Source organism: Lacerta agilis, chromosome 11, assembly GCF_009819535.1.
Source record: "Lacerta agilis isolate rLacAgi1 chromosome 11, rLacAgi1.pri, whole genome shotgun sequence".
In the NCBI taxonomy this organism is placed as follows: Eukaryota; Metazoa; Chordata; class Lepidosauria; order Squamata; family Lacertidae; genus Lacerta; species Lacerta agilis.
In genome coordinates this window covers 21,942,301-21,957,184 of record NC_046322.1, presented here as the reverse complement: position 1 = coordinate 21,957,184, position 14,884 = coordinate 21,942,301, and the positions used below count along the sequence as shown (strand labels likewise).

Below are 14,884 nucleotides of genomic sequence, written 5' to 3'. Positions count from 1 at the left end.
CTGCCATATTGTTGTAATTTATGTTCTCAATTAGTTGTCCTTTCTTACATTTTAAATCTGCTCTTCCTTTCTTTTGATATTTTAATTGTGTTACTGCTTATTTTGTGTGGATGAGTTGCTTTTTATTCTGGATTTTATTGTTAGTCACCTTAGGCTTTGTCTTGTTATTTATTTTTAAGTAGGGCAAAAGTGTAACAGAATAGAAGATTTTGCTTATTATGCCTTAAACCTCATCTAAATCATTTAGACTTCTTTTTTCTCAAGCAAAGAAGACTAGGGTCAGGTTCTGAAAGACTTACTTTATACTAATGGATTTCATGTTTTTAAAATAAGATTGTACTAAGCACAGCATTTTTAGGGAGATCTTAAAAATGTCTAACATTTTGTCTTTTACCTTTTAGCGGAAGGAGAAATTGAAGCAATTGTTGTCCCTGTGTGCCTAGCAATCCTGCTATTTACTCTTTTAGGTGTATTATTTTGCTTCAACAAACGAGATAGGTAAGCATCCTTATTTCAGTACATTGCATGGATAATATGCTGTATTATCTCTGAAAGAGGTATTAGGCAAAAGTTCTGAGTTTGCTCTGTTTTATTAAACTGGGAATTGGATTTTTTCCCCTTTTCTTTCAACCCTAGGGCTGCATTTCCTCATGGGCAGTCTTGGGGCAGGGAGGGGCTGTTGCTTGACACTGGTGGAGACAAAATGCCAGACAAACAGATGTTGTTCTTTGGATAATAGGCTACATTGCAGCCATGCAAAAGGCAGAACTTTGCACACATACCTCTCCATCCAGGCAGCAATTCAAGGGCATGTACCCGGCAGGCAACAGCAGTAGAGAGCGCAGGGTGAGGAAAAGGGGTATAGCTTGGGGTGGGTCCCATGTTCACATTCAAGCTGTTCCCCATCCCTGCTTTTTGTAATCCTACAGAAAGAATTTATAACACTACTCATATTTTAGTTGGTGTATGTGTGTGTAATAATTTACATATTACCTTTCAGCTCTTGAAAGTACCCTCAAGACAGTTCATAGCATTAAAACAGCTGATGAGCAGATTCACAACCTGGTTGGAATTAAAGCTAAAATCCTTTAGTTTTAACCCACCTGCCTAAACATTGTTGGAGTGGGGGAGTGCAGTTATCTCCTTTTAAGTGAATGTTCCACAGCTAGGGTGCTGCCACAGTGATGGCCATTCCATATCCTTGCCAGCCACACCTCCTATGGAGATGGCACATGGAGCAGTGCATCTGGCTGGGGTATGGAACAGAAGCTTCTTGGTTGTGTCATGAATTGTATGCATTTGTTTAGAAAAAAAGAAAACTGACTTTTGTGGTTTCTGGGCCTTATTGCCCCTTTCTTTTACAGCCATAGTGATGCTAAGTAGGGAAAAGATTCCAACATTGTCCAGTGCAAATCTCTCCTGGCTTCCTTTTCACAGTCAGAGCTGCCCTCACTGTGACGGGGAAGAGGCTGGCAGTGATTTTCCAGATCTAGCATCAGACCTAGAATACTTGAAACTTCTTCTGTCTGCATAATCCTTCCCCCTATAGACAAGGTGTGGCCAAGACCACAGGATATCTGTTCACCTATGTACAGAGCTCAAAAATCATAACATTAAGAATCTGAAAGTTGGAGTTTAACATTGGTGTAAGTTTACCAGTAGGCTCTTGCAATTGAAGTGCAATGACTTGTCTCTTGATCCTTTTCCAGCATCAAGAAGCACATCTGGCCTAACGTGCCTGATCCTTCTAAGAGTGTTATTGCCCAGTGGTCACCACAAACGCCATCAAAGGTAAAAAGAAAAATAGACTATTCTGAAGTGCTTTGTCGTCCTCATCATTGTTTATTTGTATGCTGCCTTTCCATAGTTAAACCACTAATGTGACTGTGACTTGATATCTGAAGAAGTGTGCATGCACACGAAAGCTCATACCAAGAACAAACTTAGTTGGTCTCTAAGGTGCTACTGGAACGATTTTTTTTTTCTTTTGTTTTGACTAAGGCAGAGCAACACAGCTACCTACCTGTAACTGTGACTTTGTGTTTAAAACAGGACTTGCATTAACTGAAACTGAGAAACGTGAGTCTTCAGAACAGTGTAGAGATGTTACAAGTTGCTCCAGAAATTAGTAGCTGAAAAAGTGGTGTATTGCGAGGGGAAATCTGATTGGAGAGTGGCTTCTTGGCACTTAACCTCTGCTACAAGCACAGAAAGAATGGAAATAATAACTTGACACTTAAGGAAAAGGGCATTTCAGATATTAGGCCCATGAAAAATATGAATGCCTTTAGGGCACAGGTGAACAGAAGATAGATAACAAATTTCAGGTAGCTCTTTGGATGGTTTTTAGTAGATTACTGGTGTTGCTGCAAACAGCTGGAGATCAGAAAGCAACTTTTTCTTTTGGATAACACTGCTGAAATAAAGCTTGGGGGGTGGATTTAGAACAGAGAGCTCATTTCTGGTAATGAAAACAAATTCCTGGGCTGAGAGTCATCAGAGGTGCTCTCGTCTTCAATTCTAAGAACACCTCTGGCCCTCTTTCTAATCCACTGAATTGTGCTTGGCTCCAGATGGTGGATCTGTGGGGTCTGAGAAAAAACAAAGATCCTGCAGGCTTGAAATCTGCCTACTCCTTTAGGGCAGTGTTTTTCAACCACTGTTCCGCGGCACACTAGTGTGCCGCGAGATGTTGCCTGGTGTGCCGTGGGAAAAATTGAAAAATTACTTTATATATAGTCAATATAGGCACAGAGTTAAATTTTTTAACATTTTCTAATGGTGGTGTGCCTCGTGATTTTTTTCATGAAACAAGTGTGCCTTTGCCCAAAAAAGGTTGAAAAACACTGCTTTAGGGAACATGGAGATTGCTACAACAAACTCTCATGTATTGAGATTTAAAGATGAAAAATAAAAAGGAATACCCAGTAGATGCAAGCTCCAGCACTTCTCATTTGAAAGGTTGTGGAGGAGGGAATTGTTGTTGCATTTTTGTATCAGTAAATCAACATGTCAGACAAATATATTGACTGTATACAAAAATGTAAGTGATAAGTTTATCAATTTTTTAAAAAAATCCTTACATGATAGAAAATATGGAAGAAACTTGATATTTTTAATCCTTTAAGTAGAAATAATTAATTTAGTATCCTGGAGAGAATCCAATTTTATATACAGAACCTTTTTGAACCATGTTTGGGGAATAATGCGAATATGGCAGTAGCTCTGTGGTAGACTTTGAATAATTCAGTATTTAGGTGAGAGGGGGTTAAAGCCAAAAGACTGAATTGGAGCTGCACTAACTCGCTTTTCAAGTACAGTGGTGCCCCGCTAGACGAAAATAATTCGTTCTGCGAAAATTTTCGTCTAGCGGGTTTTTCGTCTTGCGGAGCGGCAATGACAGCCGCGCTCCGCAAAACGAAAAAAAAAAGACGAAAATTTTTCGTCTTGCGAGGAAGCCCCATAGACTTTTTCGTCTAGCGAGTTTTTCGTCTAGCGGGGCACCACTGTAACTGTAATTCCTAGAAGGAATTATGAGTGCATGCTAATGACAGCATAATATAGATCCTAAACATAATCAAGTTGCATCATTTAAAGGTAGCATTAATTAAATCTGTGGTTTTTTCCTTAGCATTTTCATCATTCCAAAGATCAGATATATCCAGAAGGCAGCTTTACTGATGTCAGTGTGGTTGAAATTGACAAGCCATTTTCTGAACAGGATCCTAAGCCTTTTGACTTGCTTAGAAAGGAGAAAAATGCCTCAGAAGGGCACAGCAGTGGTATTGGGGGGTCGTCCTGCATGTCTTCTCCTCGGCAAAGCGTTTCTGACAGCGATGAAGGCGAACCTGCTCAAAATACTTCTAGCACTGTCCAGTATTCGACTGTTGTACCCAATGGCTACCGGGACCAGATACCTTCAGTCCAAGTCTTTTCAAGGTCTGAGTCAACGCAACCTCTACTGGACTCGGAGGAGAGGCCCGAAGATCCGCCAGTGCTGAGAAGTGACAACTCAACACCAAGACATCGCTATTTCAAACAGAATTGTAATAACGATGATACAGTCATGGATGAGCCTCATTTGGATGGGGTAAAACAGATTTCTCCAATAAATGAGGAAGATGCTGCTGGACCTCAGACTTTGCAAATGTGTAGCTCTGGCCCAGATGAACATGATGTTGCCTTAGCAGGTGCTTTCCACCCAAGCACTGAAGGACTAGCTGCACAGTTTGAAACAATGAGAACAAATGCAGTGACAGAGGATGAGGTCCCAAAGTGTTACTTACCACAGACTGTAAAGCAGGGTGGTTATATGCCCCAGTGAAGAGACACTGCCACCAGTAGATACTGTTACATTATTGGTTCTGATAAGTTAAACTGTTTTTTAAATCTTGCTTCTGCTGAACAATTCAGGTTCATTTATAGAAGAAAACGTGGACAACATGGGTTTGCGGACTTTGATTTAAGTTGGAAGTTTCCACCCATTCTTACAGAAATATTCCTTCAAGCACTACATGTCACTCAACTTTTCAGGCAAATTAGTTGTCATTCTGTTTTCTTCTGGGGCATCACACTTCTTTTAACGTAAAATGGAACACACCTCGTTTTGTTAGAGGTGAAGGCATAGAGATGGAGACTGACTGTGAATACCTTCTTACAGGATGAAGAGATTAGTGTACTATATTATGAATGTGCTCTTTTCATCAACTTTGTTGTCAACTTTGTAAAAGTACAGTGTTTTATATTGGAACAACTGTGCTTTAAAAATAATCTGGAGACCAAATCTGTGGCCAAATTTATGGCAGAATCAAAACATTAGATGGCATCTAATGTTCCCAGATTAATGGACCAGAAACACCTTGTTTGGAAATGTGCCCTCCTTGCCAGTCAAAAACTACAAGCCAGTGGAGTGAGATATTTATATGAATCATGACCATCAAAATGCTATTAATGTCAAATGCCAGTATTTCATACCCTTCCTGTCTTGCAAATTGAGCCAAATCTACTGCCGTTTAAACATTTTTAGAACTCATACCTGTGCACTTATTGCACTTAACACTTTTTTGCTTTTTACCAGAATAGGCTTGGGTGAAGTAAACATTTAATAATAGATAATGTAGTTATACAGTAAGTGTGTTTTTAATGGGGAAAGTCCACTGCTCTTTGACTGCCAATGCCAGGTTCTAGTATTCCCTGCTGCCATTATTAATTCGTAGAACAGAACAAGAAAACTGCATAGTCATGGCGGACCCACAAAGACATCTTGAAGAACAGCAATATTGGCACTCTGCATGGAGGGTTTTCTCTTTCGCCAATGAATAAATCTGGAAACATTTCTTGCAGATTCTATTTGTATTTAATATAAAATCATTAAGTTGAGACTGATTTTTGAAGCAATCCAAAAACACTACAATTGTTTTAACAAGAAATAAAAGTTAATTTGATTCTTCCTCAACAATTTAACTATGGTAGTGATTGTGTTTTGAAATCTCAGTGGCTTTTACTTTGTAAGCTCTTGCACTGTAATTGGTGGCTATGAAGATCAGCTAGCCAGTCTATAAGAATGAATAGCTGTAAAACACATTTTAATCTTTTAAGGGTTTCTTCTATAAAAACAATTCTGATTACAGCAATGTTCAAGTTCATAAATTATAATAATGAGTTTGTGCCATGACCACCTCAGAATTCTTTTTTGATGTTGAGATAATAGATTTAGTCTTCACTTGCTTGTAGTGCACGGCTCCTTAATGCCACTTTTATGATGCAGTTATACTTCATCCAGTGCTCTAAAAATGTAATGAATGCCAACAATATTCAGTCCATAGTTTGTGATTTTTCTATTTTTCAGAAACAAACCTTCCCAAGATTTATTTTGGGGGAAAGCAAAGTTAACACTGTGAATAGTGTTCTGTGTGCTTAATTAAATCTGCAATCCTAACACCTTAACTGGGAGTAAGCCCCATTTTGCTTTTTGAACTTGTACTATACAGGCCCTAGTAAAATAAATGTAGGCTTCTCAGTGGCAAAAGCAGTCTATTGTGACCATAATACACAGTCTTCTTGTATGGTATCACAAGTGTCATAATCCAATTTTAATGCTTGAGCTGTCTGTCTGCACCAATGTAATCTTCATGTTAGTCTCCAACACAGACAATTTATCAGGATAGTTATACAATCACCTTACTTCATTACAGTTAAATAAATTTTAACACACATTTGAAGTTTAGACCCTCCTTTCCTTGTGTAGCAAGCTTACCTCACCAAAATTTAAAAATATTTTAAAATAAAATTTAAAAATGATCTTCAGTGGTGTTTGTGATCCAGTGGAAGTACTCATTAAAAGTTTTATTGAGCATTTTCAAAAGTTTGTCACAGGGTATGGTATGAGACAACGTGGAACTATACCTTGCTAAAGCTTAGCAGGTTTGGGTCTAGTTCGTCCTGAATGGGGACTACCTAAGAGTCATGTGTGCCCTGCCTTGGGTTTCATAATGAAAGAAAGACAAGCTATAAATTGAAAAAATACATTTTACATACAAGTCAAATTTTGTTCATCTTCCTCTTACTGCAGTTTTGGCATTGTTTTCCTTCTGTGGTACTCTAAATGTGCAATCCCTCTTGGTGATTTGTAGAGTATTGTCTTGACATTTATTTGGGAGGGGCTGTCTCAATCAAATCAACACCATTAGCAGTGCAATCTTATACATGTCTACTTAAAATTAAGTCCCAGAGTTCAATGGACAAGCTCCTAGGTGTGTATGAAATAAGAGTACAGAATTCTAGCCTTAAGTCTGCAATCCTATGCACACTTCCTAGTTCCATTGCAACCAGTGGGATTTAACTTCTGAAGCTTTTCTGGTGTGCAGAGAGGAAATGACCAATCGCTCATTGCCTGTGAAAGTTGGACTTTAGTTCCACCTGGTGGTTGAAGGCAAGATGAACTCTTGGGAAGAGGAAGCTCCCACAATTCAGTTTACTCCTGCCTTTGTGTATTGTTTAATATACCATTCTAATGCTGAAAAGAGGGTTTTGAGATTTTGCTTCATTTGGCCACATCAAAAGCTGATTTGTGACAGTAAAATATATCACCTAACATCTTCCTCAGGCATGTCAACACTAAATTGCCTGAATCCAATTAAGTAACAGGCAACATAAGGTAAAAGGTTATTTACGTCTATATATGTATATTTGTGGGGGAGATTTCACATGTGACATGCTTATTTTCTGTTTTGAGAAAGCCACACTGCAGAAATTGACCTTAAAGCACTGCTTTCAAAAAATACAATACCAAAAAAAACCTGAACACCTCTGTTTTTAAACCAGAATTCTGAAGCAAGCTGAAATAAAAATGTAAACTTTTATTAAGGTCAAGTATTACCCATTCCTTTGTGTGCGATAGAATTGTTACGTAATAAAATTCTACATGTAATTTTGTTCATAAAATTCAAATTAATGTGGCATTAAGTGTGACTTATAATTAAACACTGTGGTTTACTTTATCATGCATGGATTTGAACCAAATTCTGTTCTTGAATAGAATTCAGAATTAAGGCTGAGTTCAGTAGGACTTGCACATGGATGCCTTGCTTGCATTTGGTGTCAATGGGGTGAAACAACAAAGACCTCCACACAAGCCCTGGGTTCAGATGTTCTGGAGCAATGCATTCCCTAACTATAGCATTTGTACATGGGCTAGTTGCAGGGATAGTACAAATACAGTAACAGTTTATGCTAATACATGCATTCCATCCTATGTAATATCCTGCCCATGTCGTTTTCTCACCCAATACTGCGTCCTTATGTTGCTTTTTAGCTAAAGTGATGGACCGACAAAATGTATGGAGATATACCATGCTATGTTCTGACTGCTGGATGGAATGTTAGCTGGAGAACTTTGTCTTTAAGTCTGCAGAAAAGTGGGAAACCTCATTAGATTTCAAAACAGCTGTGAAAATTTGATGTTGAACATAAGTATTGTAGCTTACTGCGTCAGATATATATCTGGTAAAAGTTCATAAACACCTTTTGATTGTCAACTCACAGTAATGCACACAGTGCTTAATTTTTCATCAGGACCTGACTGTGCTGCAGCTTGATACGATTTACAATCATTCACATGACTAATCTCTCTACTCTAGGAGGAAGGTTCTTGTCTGGGGCAATTAACTAAGATGTACTTCCTACTTCATATCTGGCTTGGCTAGATGTGACCTGTTTCAACCAAGACCATACAAATGCAAGAGAAAATGTCAAAGATAAGGCACAGTCTTGAAGTTGTAGCCACTCAACTTCAATAGGTCACACTTTAGTGAAGACAACCTTCCACTAAAGAAAAGGAAAAATATGCAAACATCTTTCAGGCATGCCTGGAGCAATTCCCAGAATTTCTTTGACAGTTGTTTCAGGTCAACTGACAGTCAATTCAGCTCCCAACTAAGCACTGACATGTAGTCAGCTGGTAGCATAAACAAGCCCTTGGCCATCCCTTGTATAAGAACATCTGATACCCATTCTCATCTCTATATAGGTGCATGTTTGTCATCCTCGCAGTGTTGTGCAAACTATTGTTAACGTATCTATTTGTGTAGCCTTCAGTGTCTTTGGAGTACCGTATGTTGTACGTGTATGTTGCTTTTCTAGCTGCATAAGACTATGAAGTCATAATTAAAAGTTGTCTTTTTGTTTCTCGGTATTTCCCAGCAGTGTTTTGCTTTGTGCTTGTTTTGTTACATTATTTTCATTAGTGCAGTGGCTACAAAACTGTTGGTCCATATATACTGCTGTGCTGGGAGAAATATTTTGGAAAAGTCTCACCTGTTTGATTCAGCCACCTCTGCCCATTAAAGCAAGCTGACATTCAAAGCATTGATCCACTGGAGAGAACAAGGATGCAGTGGGCTTCAGAGGTGGTCTGTGCTACAGCTGAGTTAGAATCTGTAGCACAGGCATTGTTTACTGATTAAGAAACTCACTTGAGTGTGAAGGCTACCTCAAATTTTAATCCAGAAAGAGGAACTGGTCCAGTTATAAAAAGTATGGAGGAAACATAGGATGGCATGCAAGGTAGCCAACATGATGCTCTCCTGTTGTTGTGGACGACTCCTCAACCCAGCCAGCATGGCCAAGAGTTAAGAGATGGAAGTTGTGAACTACAACACTTGTAAGATTGGCTATCTCTGCCCTAGAGGCCACTAGGTCAGAGAACCCTTGCCCCTTCACCAGTCCATCTCCTTTGTGCAGGACTATTTGTATTCTACCATCTTGTAGGAACTAGGATGGTTCAGTGGTCAAGTGTGCTTCAGAAAACGGCCTATACAAGTCTAACAACATAGCTTGACTTACCAGAGATACTGAAGAGGTTCCTCAAGATTTGTAGAGAAGCTGTGCCTCTTTCTTGAATCTGAACTGGAGCGCTATGAAAGCCTGAGCTACGGTGATCACCTTCCTTTTCCCTGATGTCCAGAAAAAGACAAAGTCTGGAAAGCAATCTGAAAATGAATGGCAAACATATATTGTCCTTCTCTCTTGGAGCTCACAGAGGGGGAAGTAACAGAAAGAGTTTACAAAAATATTAAATCTCTAAGATGTCACACAGGACTTGCGTGTCTTTAGTGCAACAAGCCATTATGCCCATGTCACAGAAGTACAAAAATGATGGCCTGGAACCATTTTAGTTTATTTGGTAACAAAAAGGAGCGTCCATAAAAATTTGTCACATCCATACCATACACTGAATAGTCATGGCTTCTCTCAAAGAATCTTGGGAACTAAGGTCTGTGAAGGGCAAATGACAGCTCCCATGTTTCTTTGGGGGAAGCCATGACTGTTCAGGTTAAATAAATTGGAGTTCTCATTATGTACACCAATAGGAAACAGACCAAGAACTCGGGTCAATATAGCATTCAATAGTGAGAATAATCCCTACTAGCAAGTCAAATATAAATAACAAAAACAAAAATACATGTAGCCACACAGTTGTTATAATAAACTTAAAGCTACAAAGACATTCACAAAATAAGTCTCTTAGCACAATATATCAATGCAGCGTTTGGTGTGAGAGTCTTTAAGAATTAAATAGAGTTCATAATAGTCCAAAATCAGGATGTATCAGTATTGTGTTTGATGTAGAAGTCTTTTAGAATATGGTAGCATCCATGGTAATACAAAGTCAGAAGCCAGGACAGGGCCCTGTTTCGGTGTCTTCAGCTAGAAGGATTGAACATTGCATGAAAAAGCATATATATACTAGTTACATGAATTGAGATTGAAAATCATAAAACAGCATATAGTCATATGGTTCCTTACCTAAGTTTAAGGAGGTCAGTGTGTACCCAATTGTTCTCTGCGTGTCTTAGAGTGTAACCTTTTATATTAATTCTCTTTAAAGGGTAGGTGTGGTTCCCTAAGGTTTCTTAAAGGAATAGAGTTCCAGAGGACAACTGCAAACCAATAAGAGATCTCATAAAAAGGATTTATAATCCTGGTAACTATTCAAACCTATGGGGGCCATGGTCATAAGTAAATGAATAAACTGGGCCTCCTGTTGTAATAACAATCTATTAATGTCTCTTCAATGAAATTGGTCCACTCTAGGTTTCCAAATGATGAAAAATACGAAATCGTCTTCCTAGTGTTTCTGTTGTATATAATGTTCTACTAGCAGGGCTTCTAAGATTTTATTCCAAATTCGAGATTGATGTTCATTAATCCGTATCTTAATCTGTCTGGTGCTCTTGCCTATGTAGAGTTTCTTACAAGGGCACATCCATACATATACACAGTTCTTGGTGTTACAGCTGCTAAAATGTCTGATCCGAAATTTTAATCCTGTCTGTTCATTGATGAATTCCTTTACTTGAAGTGCATATTTGCAAATATTACAGTTTCCACATCTATGATGTCCCATTGTTAATTCTGTGGGGTATGTGGTCAGATCCGATTTTACCAAATAGTCCCATAAGGATCTGGTTCTTTTTAATCCAAACAATGGGGGTTTATGGCATCCTGGAATGTTGGCAATCAGATGCCAATGTTTATGTATTATCTTCTTGATAGTAGAAGGCGTATATTGTAATGCAGAAAATATGCGGTCTTCTTTTGGCTTGTTAGTGGTTGTTGTGGAGAGGTCACTCCTGGTTTTTTGATCAGCTCTGCTTTTGGCTACATGGGAGTGTATTAACGGTACCGGTATATCCCCGTTGTAATAATGAAAGTGTAAGCTGGTCAGACGCTAGTTTGTAATCATGTTGTGATGATGCATTTCTTTTTAGTCTTAAATATTGACCATAAGGTAAGTTCTTAAGAAGATGAGGAGCATGAAAAGATGATGCGTGTAGCAACGGGTTTCGATCAGTAGGTTTATGGAACGGACGGACCTTCAATTGTTGGTGGTGGTCTTTAAAGGCTGTGATGTCTAGGAAATTAACTGTTCTTTCGTGAATCGTTCCAGATAAACGTATATGCGGATCCTGGTCATTAGTCCATTGTAGAAACTGTGTAGCTGCATATTGATCTTGTAGAACAAAAAATAAATCATCTATGTAGTGATAATACTTGAGTATTTTAGACCTAAATGGATTACAGGTGTTCAAAATGAAGGTTTTATCATATATATATATCTCAAAATGAAGTATATCATATAAATGTTGGCAATAGAAGGCGCTGCAAAGTAAACAACTGCCCAGACACTAGCAATGACAAGAGTTGGGGATAGCAAACCCTATGGGAGTTATCAGGCAAAATTGAGGTTAATATGAAAAACTGGCATTTTTCTATTACCATTGGTTGCCTGGTCACAGTATACTCGCATCCTGTTCATGAAATGGAATGTTTCACAATGTCCTTGAAAGATTAAACTCCACTCCTGTTCGCTTTACTCCAGTCTCACTTGTTACTCAGGGCTGAAACATATGCTCTCCTGTCACTTGCAACTTCATAACAAAGCCATCTAGAATTTAGCAGACTATTTAATGCTTTAATAGCATTTTTTTCCAGCAGCTCAGAGTAGGATGGTACATTAAATGACAAGTCTCACACCAATATTTACAAATCTGATCTTTTTCATGGATCAATGCTCTGTATATGAGCAATTTATGCAGCATTTTAATATATACCATGTTTGTTAATATTTACCATGTTTGTCCTCACAATAAATCTGTAGTGTACATCACTATTGTTTCCACTGACATATGGAGATAGGGGTCTTAAGCCACAGAAGCACTAGTCAGGCATTCATTAATTGTATGAGTAGAGAGAATGTCCGTGCCAGTTCCACATCTGACTTTCACACAATTTCAAAGGGGCTTGTAAGCTGAACTATTTAAAATTTTAAATAGTTCCAGCTGAACTATTTAAAATTTTAAAAGATGATGCTGTTAAGGTGCTACACTCAATATGCCAGCAAATTTGGAAAACTCAGCAGTGGCCAGAGGATTGGAGAAGATCAGTCTACATCCCAATCCCAAAGAAGGGCAGTGCCAAAGAATGCTCCAACTACCGCACAATTGCACTCATTTCACACGCTAGCAAGGTTATGCTTAAAATTCTACAAGGCAGGCTTAAGCAGTATGTGGACCGAGAACTCCCAGAAGTGCAAGCTGGATTTCGAAGGGGCAGAGGAACCAGAGACCAAATTGCAAACATGCGCTGGATTATGGAGAAAGCTAGAGAGTTCCAGAAAAACATCTACTTCTGCTTCATTGACTACACAAAAGCATCTGACTGTGTCGACCACAGCAAACTATGGCAAGTTCTTAAAGAAATGGGAGTGCCGGATCACCTCATTTGTCTCCTGAGAAATCTCTATGTGGGACAAGAAGCTACAGTTAGAACTGGATATGGAACAACTGATTGGTTCAAAATTGGGAAAGGAGTACGACAAGGCTGTATATTGTCTCCCTGCTTATTTAACTTATATGCAGAATTCATCATGCGAAAGGCTGGGCTGGATGAATCCCAAACCGGAATTAAGATTGCCGGAAAAAATATCAACAACCTCAGATATGCTGATGATACTACCCTGATGGCAGAAAGTGAGGAGGAATTAAAGAACCTTTTAATTAGGGTGAAAGAGGAGAGCGCTAAATATGGTCTGAAGCTCAACATCAAAAAAACTAAGATCATGGCCACTGGTCCCATCACCTCCTGGCAAATAGAAGGGGAAGAAATGGAGGCAGTGAGAGATTTCACTTTCTTGGGTTCCATGATCACTGCAGATGGTGACAGCAGTCACGAAATTAGAAGACGCCTGCTTCTTGGGAGAAAAGCAATGACAAACCTAGACAACATCTTAAAAAGCAAAGACATCACCTTGCCGACAAAGGTCCGTATAGTTAAAGCTATGGTTTTCCCAGTAGTAATGTATGGAAGTGAGAGCTGGACCATAAAGAAGGCTGATCGCCGAAGAATTGATGCTTTTGAATTATGGTGCTGGAGGAGACTCTTGAGAGTCCCATGGACTGCAAGAAGATCAAACCTATCCATTCTCAAAGAAATCAGCCCTGAGTGCTCACTAGAAGGACAGATCCTGAAGTTGAGGCTCCAGTACTTTGGCCACCTCATGAGAAGAGAAGACTCCCTAGAAAAGACCCTGATGTTGGGAAAGATGGAGGGCACAAGGAGAAGGGGACGACAGAGGATGAGATGGTTGGACAGTGTTCTCGAAGCTACTAACATGAGTTTGGCCAAACTGCGGGAGGCAGTGAAGGATAGGCGTGCCTGGCGTGCTCTGGTCCATGGGGTCACGAAGAGTCGGACACGACTGAACGACTGAACAACAACAACAACAACAACAACAAAAGCCTCTTAGGCTGAATGCAATGAAAGCCCTCCCCCTGATCAGGAATTCAGACCGCACAGTTTAACAGGCTTACAATCCCCATTCAGACCTTCCTGCGTGGAGCAGTTGGGGCAGGCCCTGCACATACAACCTGTCTAAATACAATGTCTGAATAGGCAAATTTGTGGCAAAAGAAGCACTTCTAACATATAGGAATACCGACAAAGGGCTGCCATCTAGAAAGGGCATGTGGATCTCCTGGCTAGGGTGTAGGTGGGTAAAAAGGCTTTTGGGTTTCCCTAGGACACATGTCATCACCACAATTGATTGTATGCCATGTGTGCTTAATCACATTCCAAGTCCCATCTTTTGCTCCTCATTTCAGCATCTGTTTGGACAATTAAGAGCAATTGTAGGGGATTATAATCTATGGAGTTTATTTGTGATGCTGTCTCATTTCACCCACACAACATCTACTTGCACCTTGCTGCTGTGTTAGGAACACCTACCACCAACAGTACGCTAGGCCGTCTGTAAAATAGAAAAAATGATACAGAACTTGGCTTGGCGCTAATATTATCTTCATCAGAAGTGTGAGAACCTGTGGTGCTGAAGATGCTGGTGACCTTGCCATGATGTTGGGGGCTGAAGAGAGTTAGATTCTAGCAACATACAGAAGGCTAGAAGTTCCTAAATCCTGATCTACTACATGCTGTAATTGGTATGCATGGGCCCTGTATTTCCACAGAGGGTTTGGCTGGGGGGACTAGAAATAGAGCAGCATAATGGATGGAGAAATAGCTATCATACTTCTTATTTTGACTAGATCTTTGGAAGCTTTTTCTCTCTGTTGTCCTTTTTCTTTCTGGAAAGCCTAATATGCTTTCACATTCAGCAATATGCCCTAAATATACTGAACTGGTGGTTTAGCAACCAATAATGCCAAATAGCTGCAAATGGACAAGTAAGCTGAATGAAGTTGGATTGCTGTCATGATTCCTCTACCTACAGGAAAGGCTGAAACCACAACTTGGCTAGCTTTCAAATTCTTTGGCTAAAACATTTTTTACCAAACCTGACAGGTCTTCCCATATGAGAAGATACATG

At 39.4% G+C, this 14,884-nt stretch overlaps 1 protein-coding gene across 2 annotated transcripts in view; it reads left to right on the top strand.

Moving 5' to 3' along the window:
* The window catches only part of IL6ST (interleukin 6 signal transducer), a 29,674-nt gene extending 24,045 nt beyond the window's left edge, over positions 1 to 5,629 (top strand). For both annotated transcript variants that reach the window (XM_033164832.1, XM_033164831.1), the window contains exons 14-16: positions 402 to 498; positions 1,710 to 1,791; positions 3,632 to 5,629. In XM_033164832.1, the coding sequence (XP_033020723.1) occupies positions 402 to 498; positions 1,710 to 1,791; positions 3,632 to 4,324 (872 nt within the window). In that variant the 3' untranslated portion in view covers positions 4,325 to 5,629. The remainder of the gene's footprint in view (positions 1 to 401; positions 499 to 1,709; positions 1,792 to 3,631) is intronic.
* The last annotated feature ends 9,255 nt before the right edge of the window (positions 5,630 to 14,884 follow it).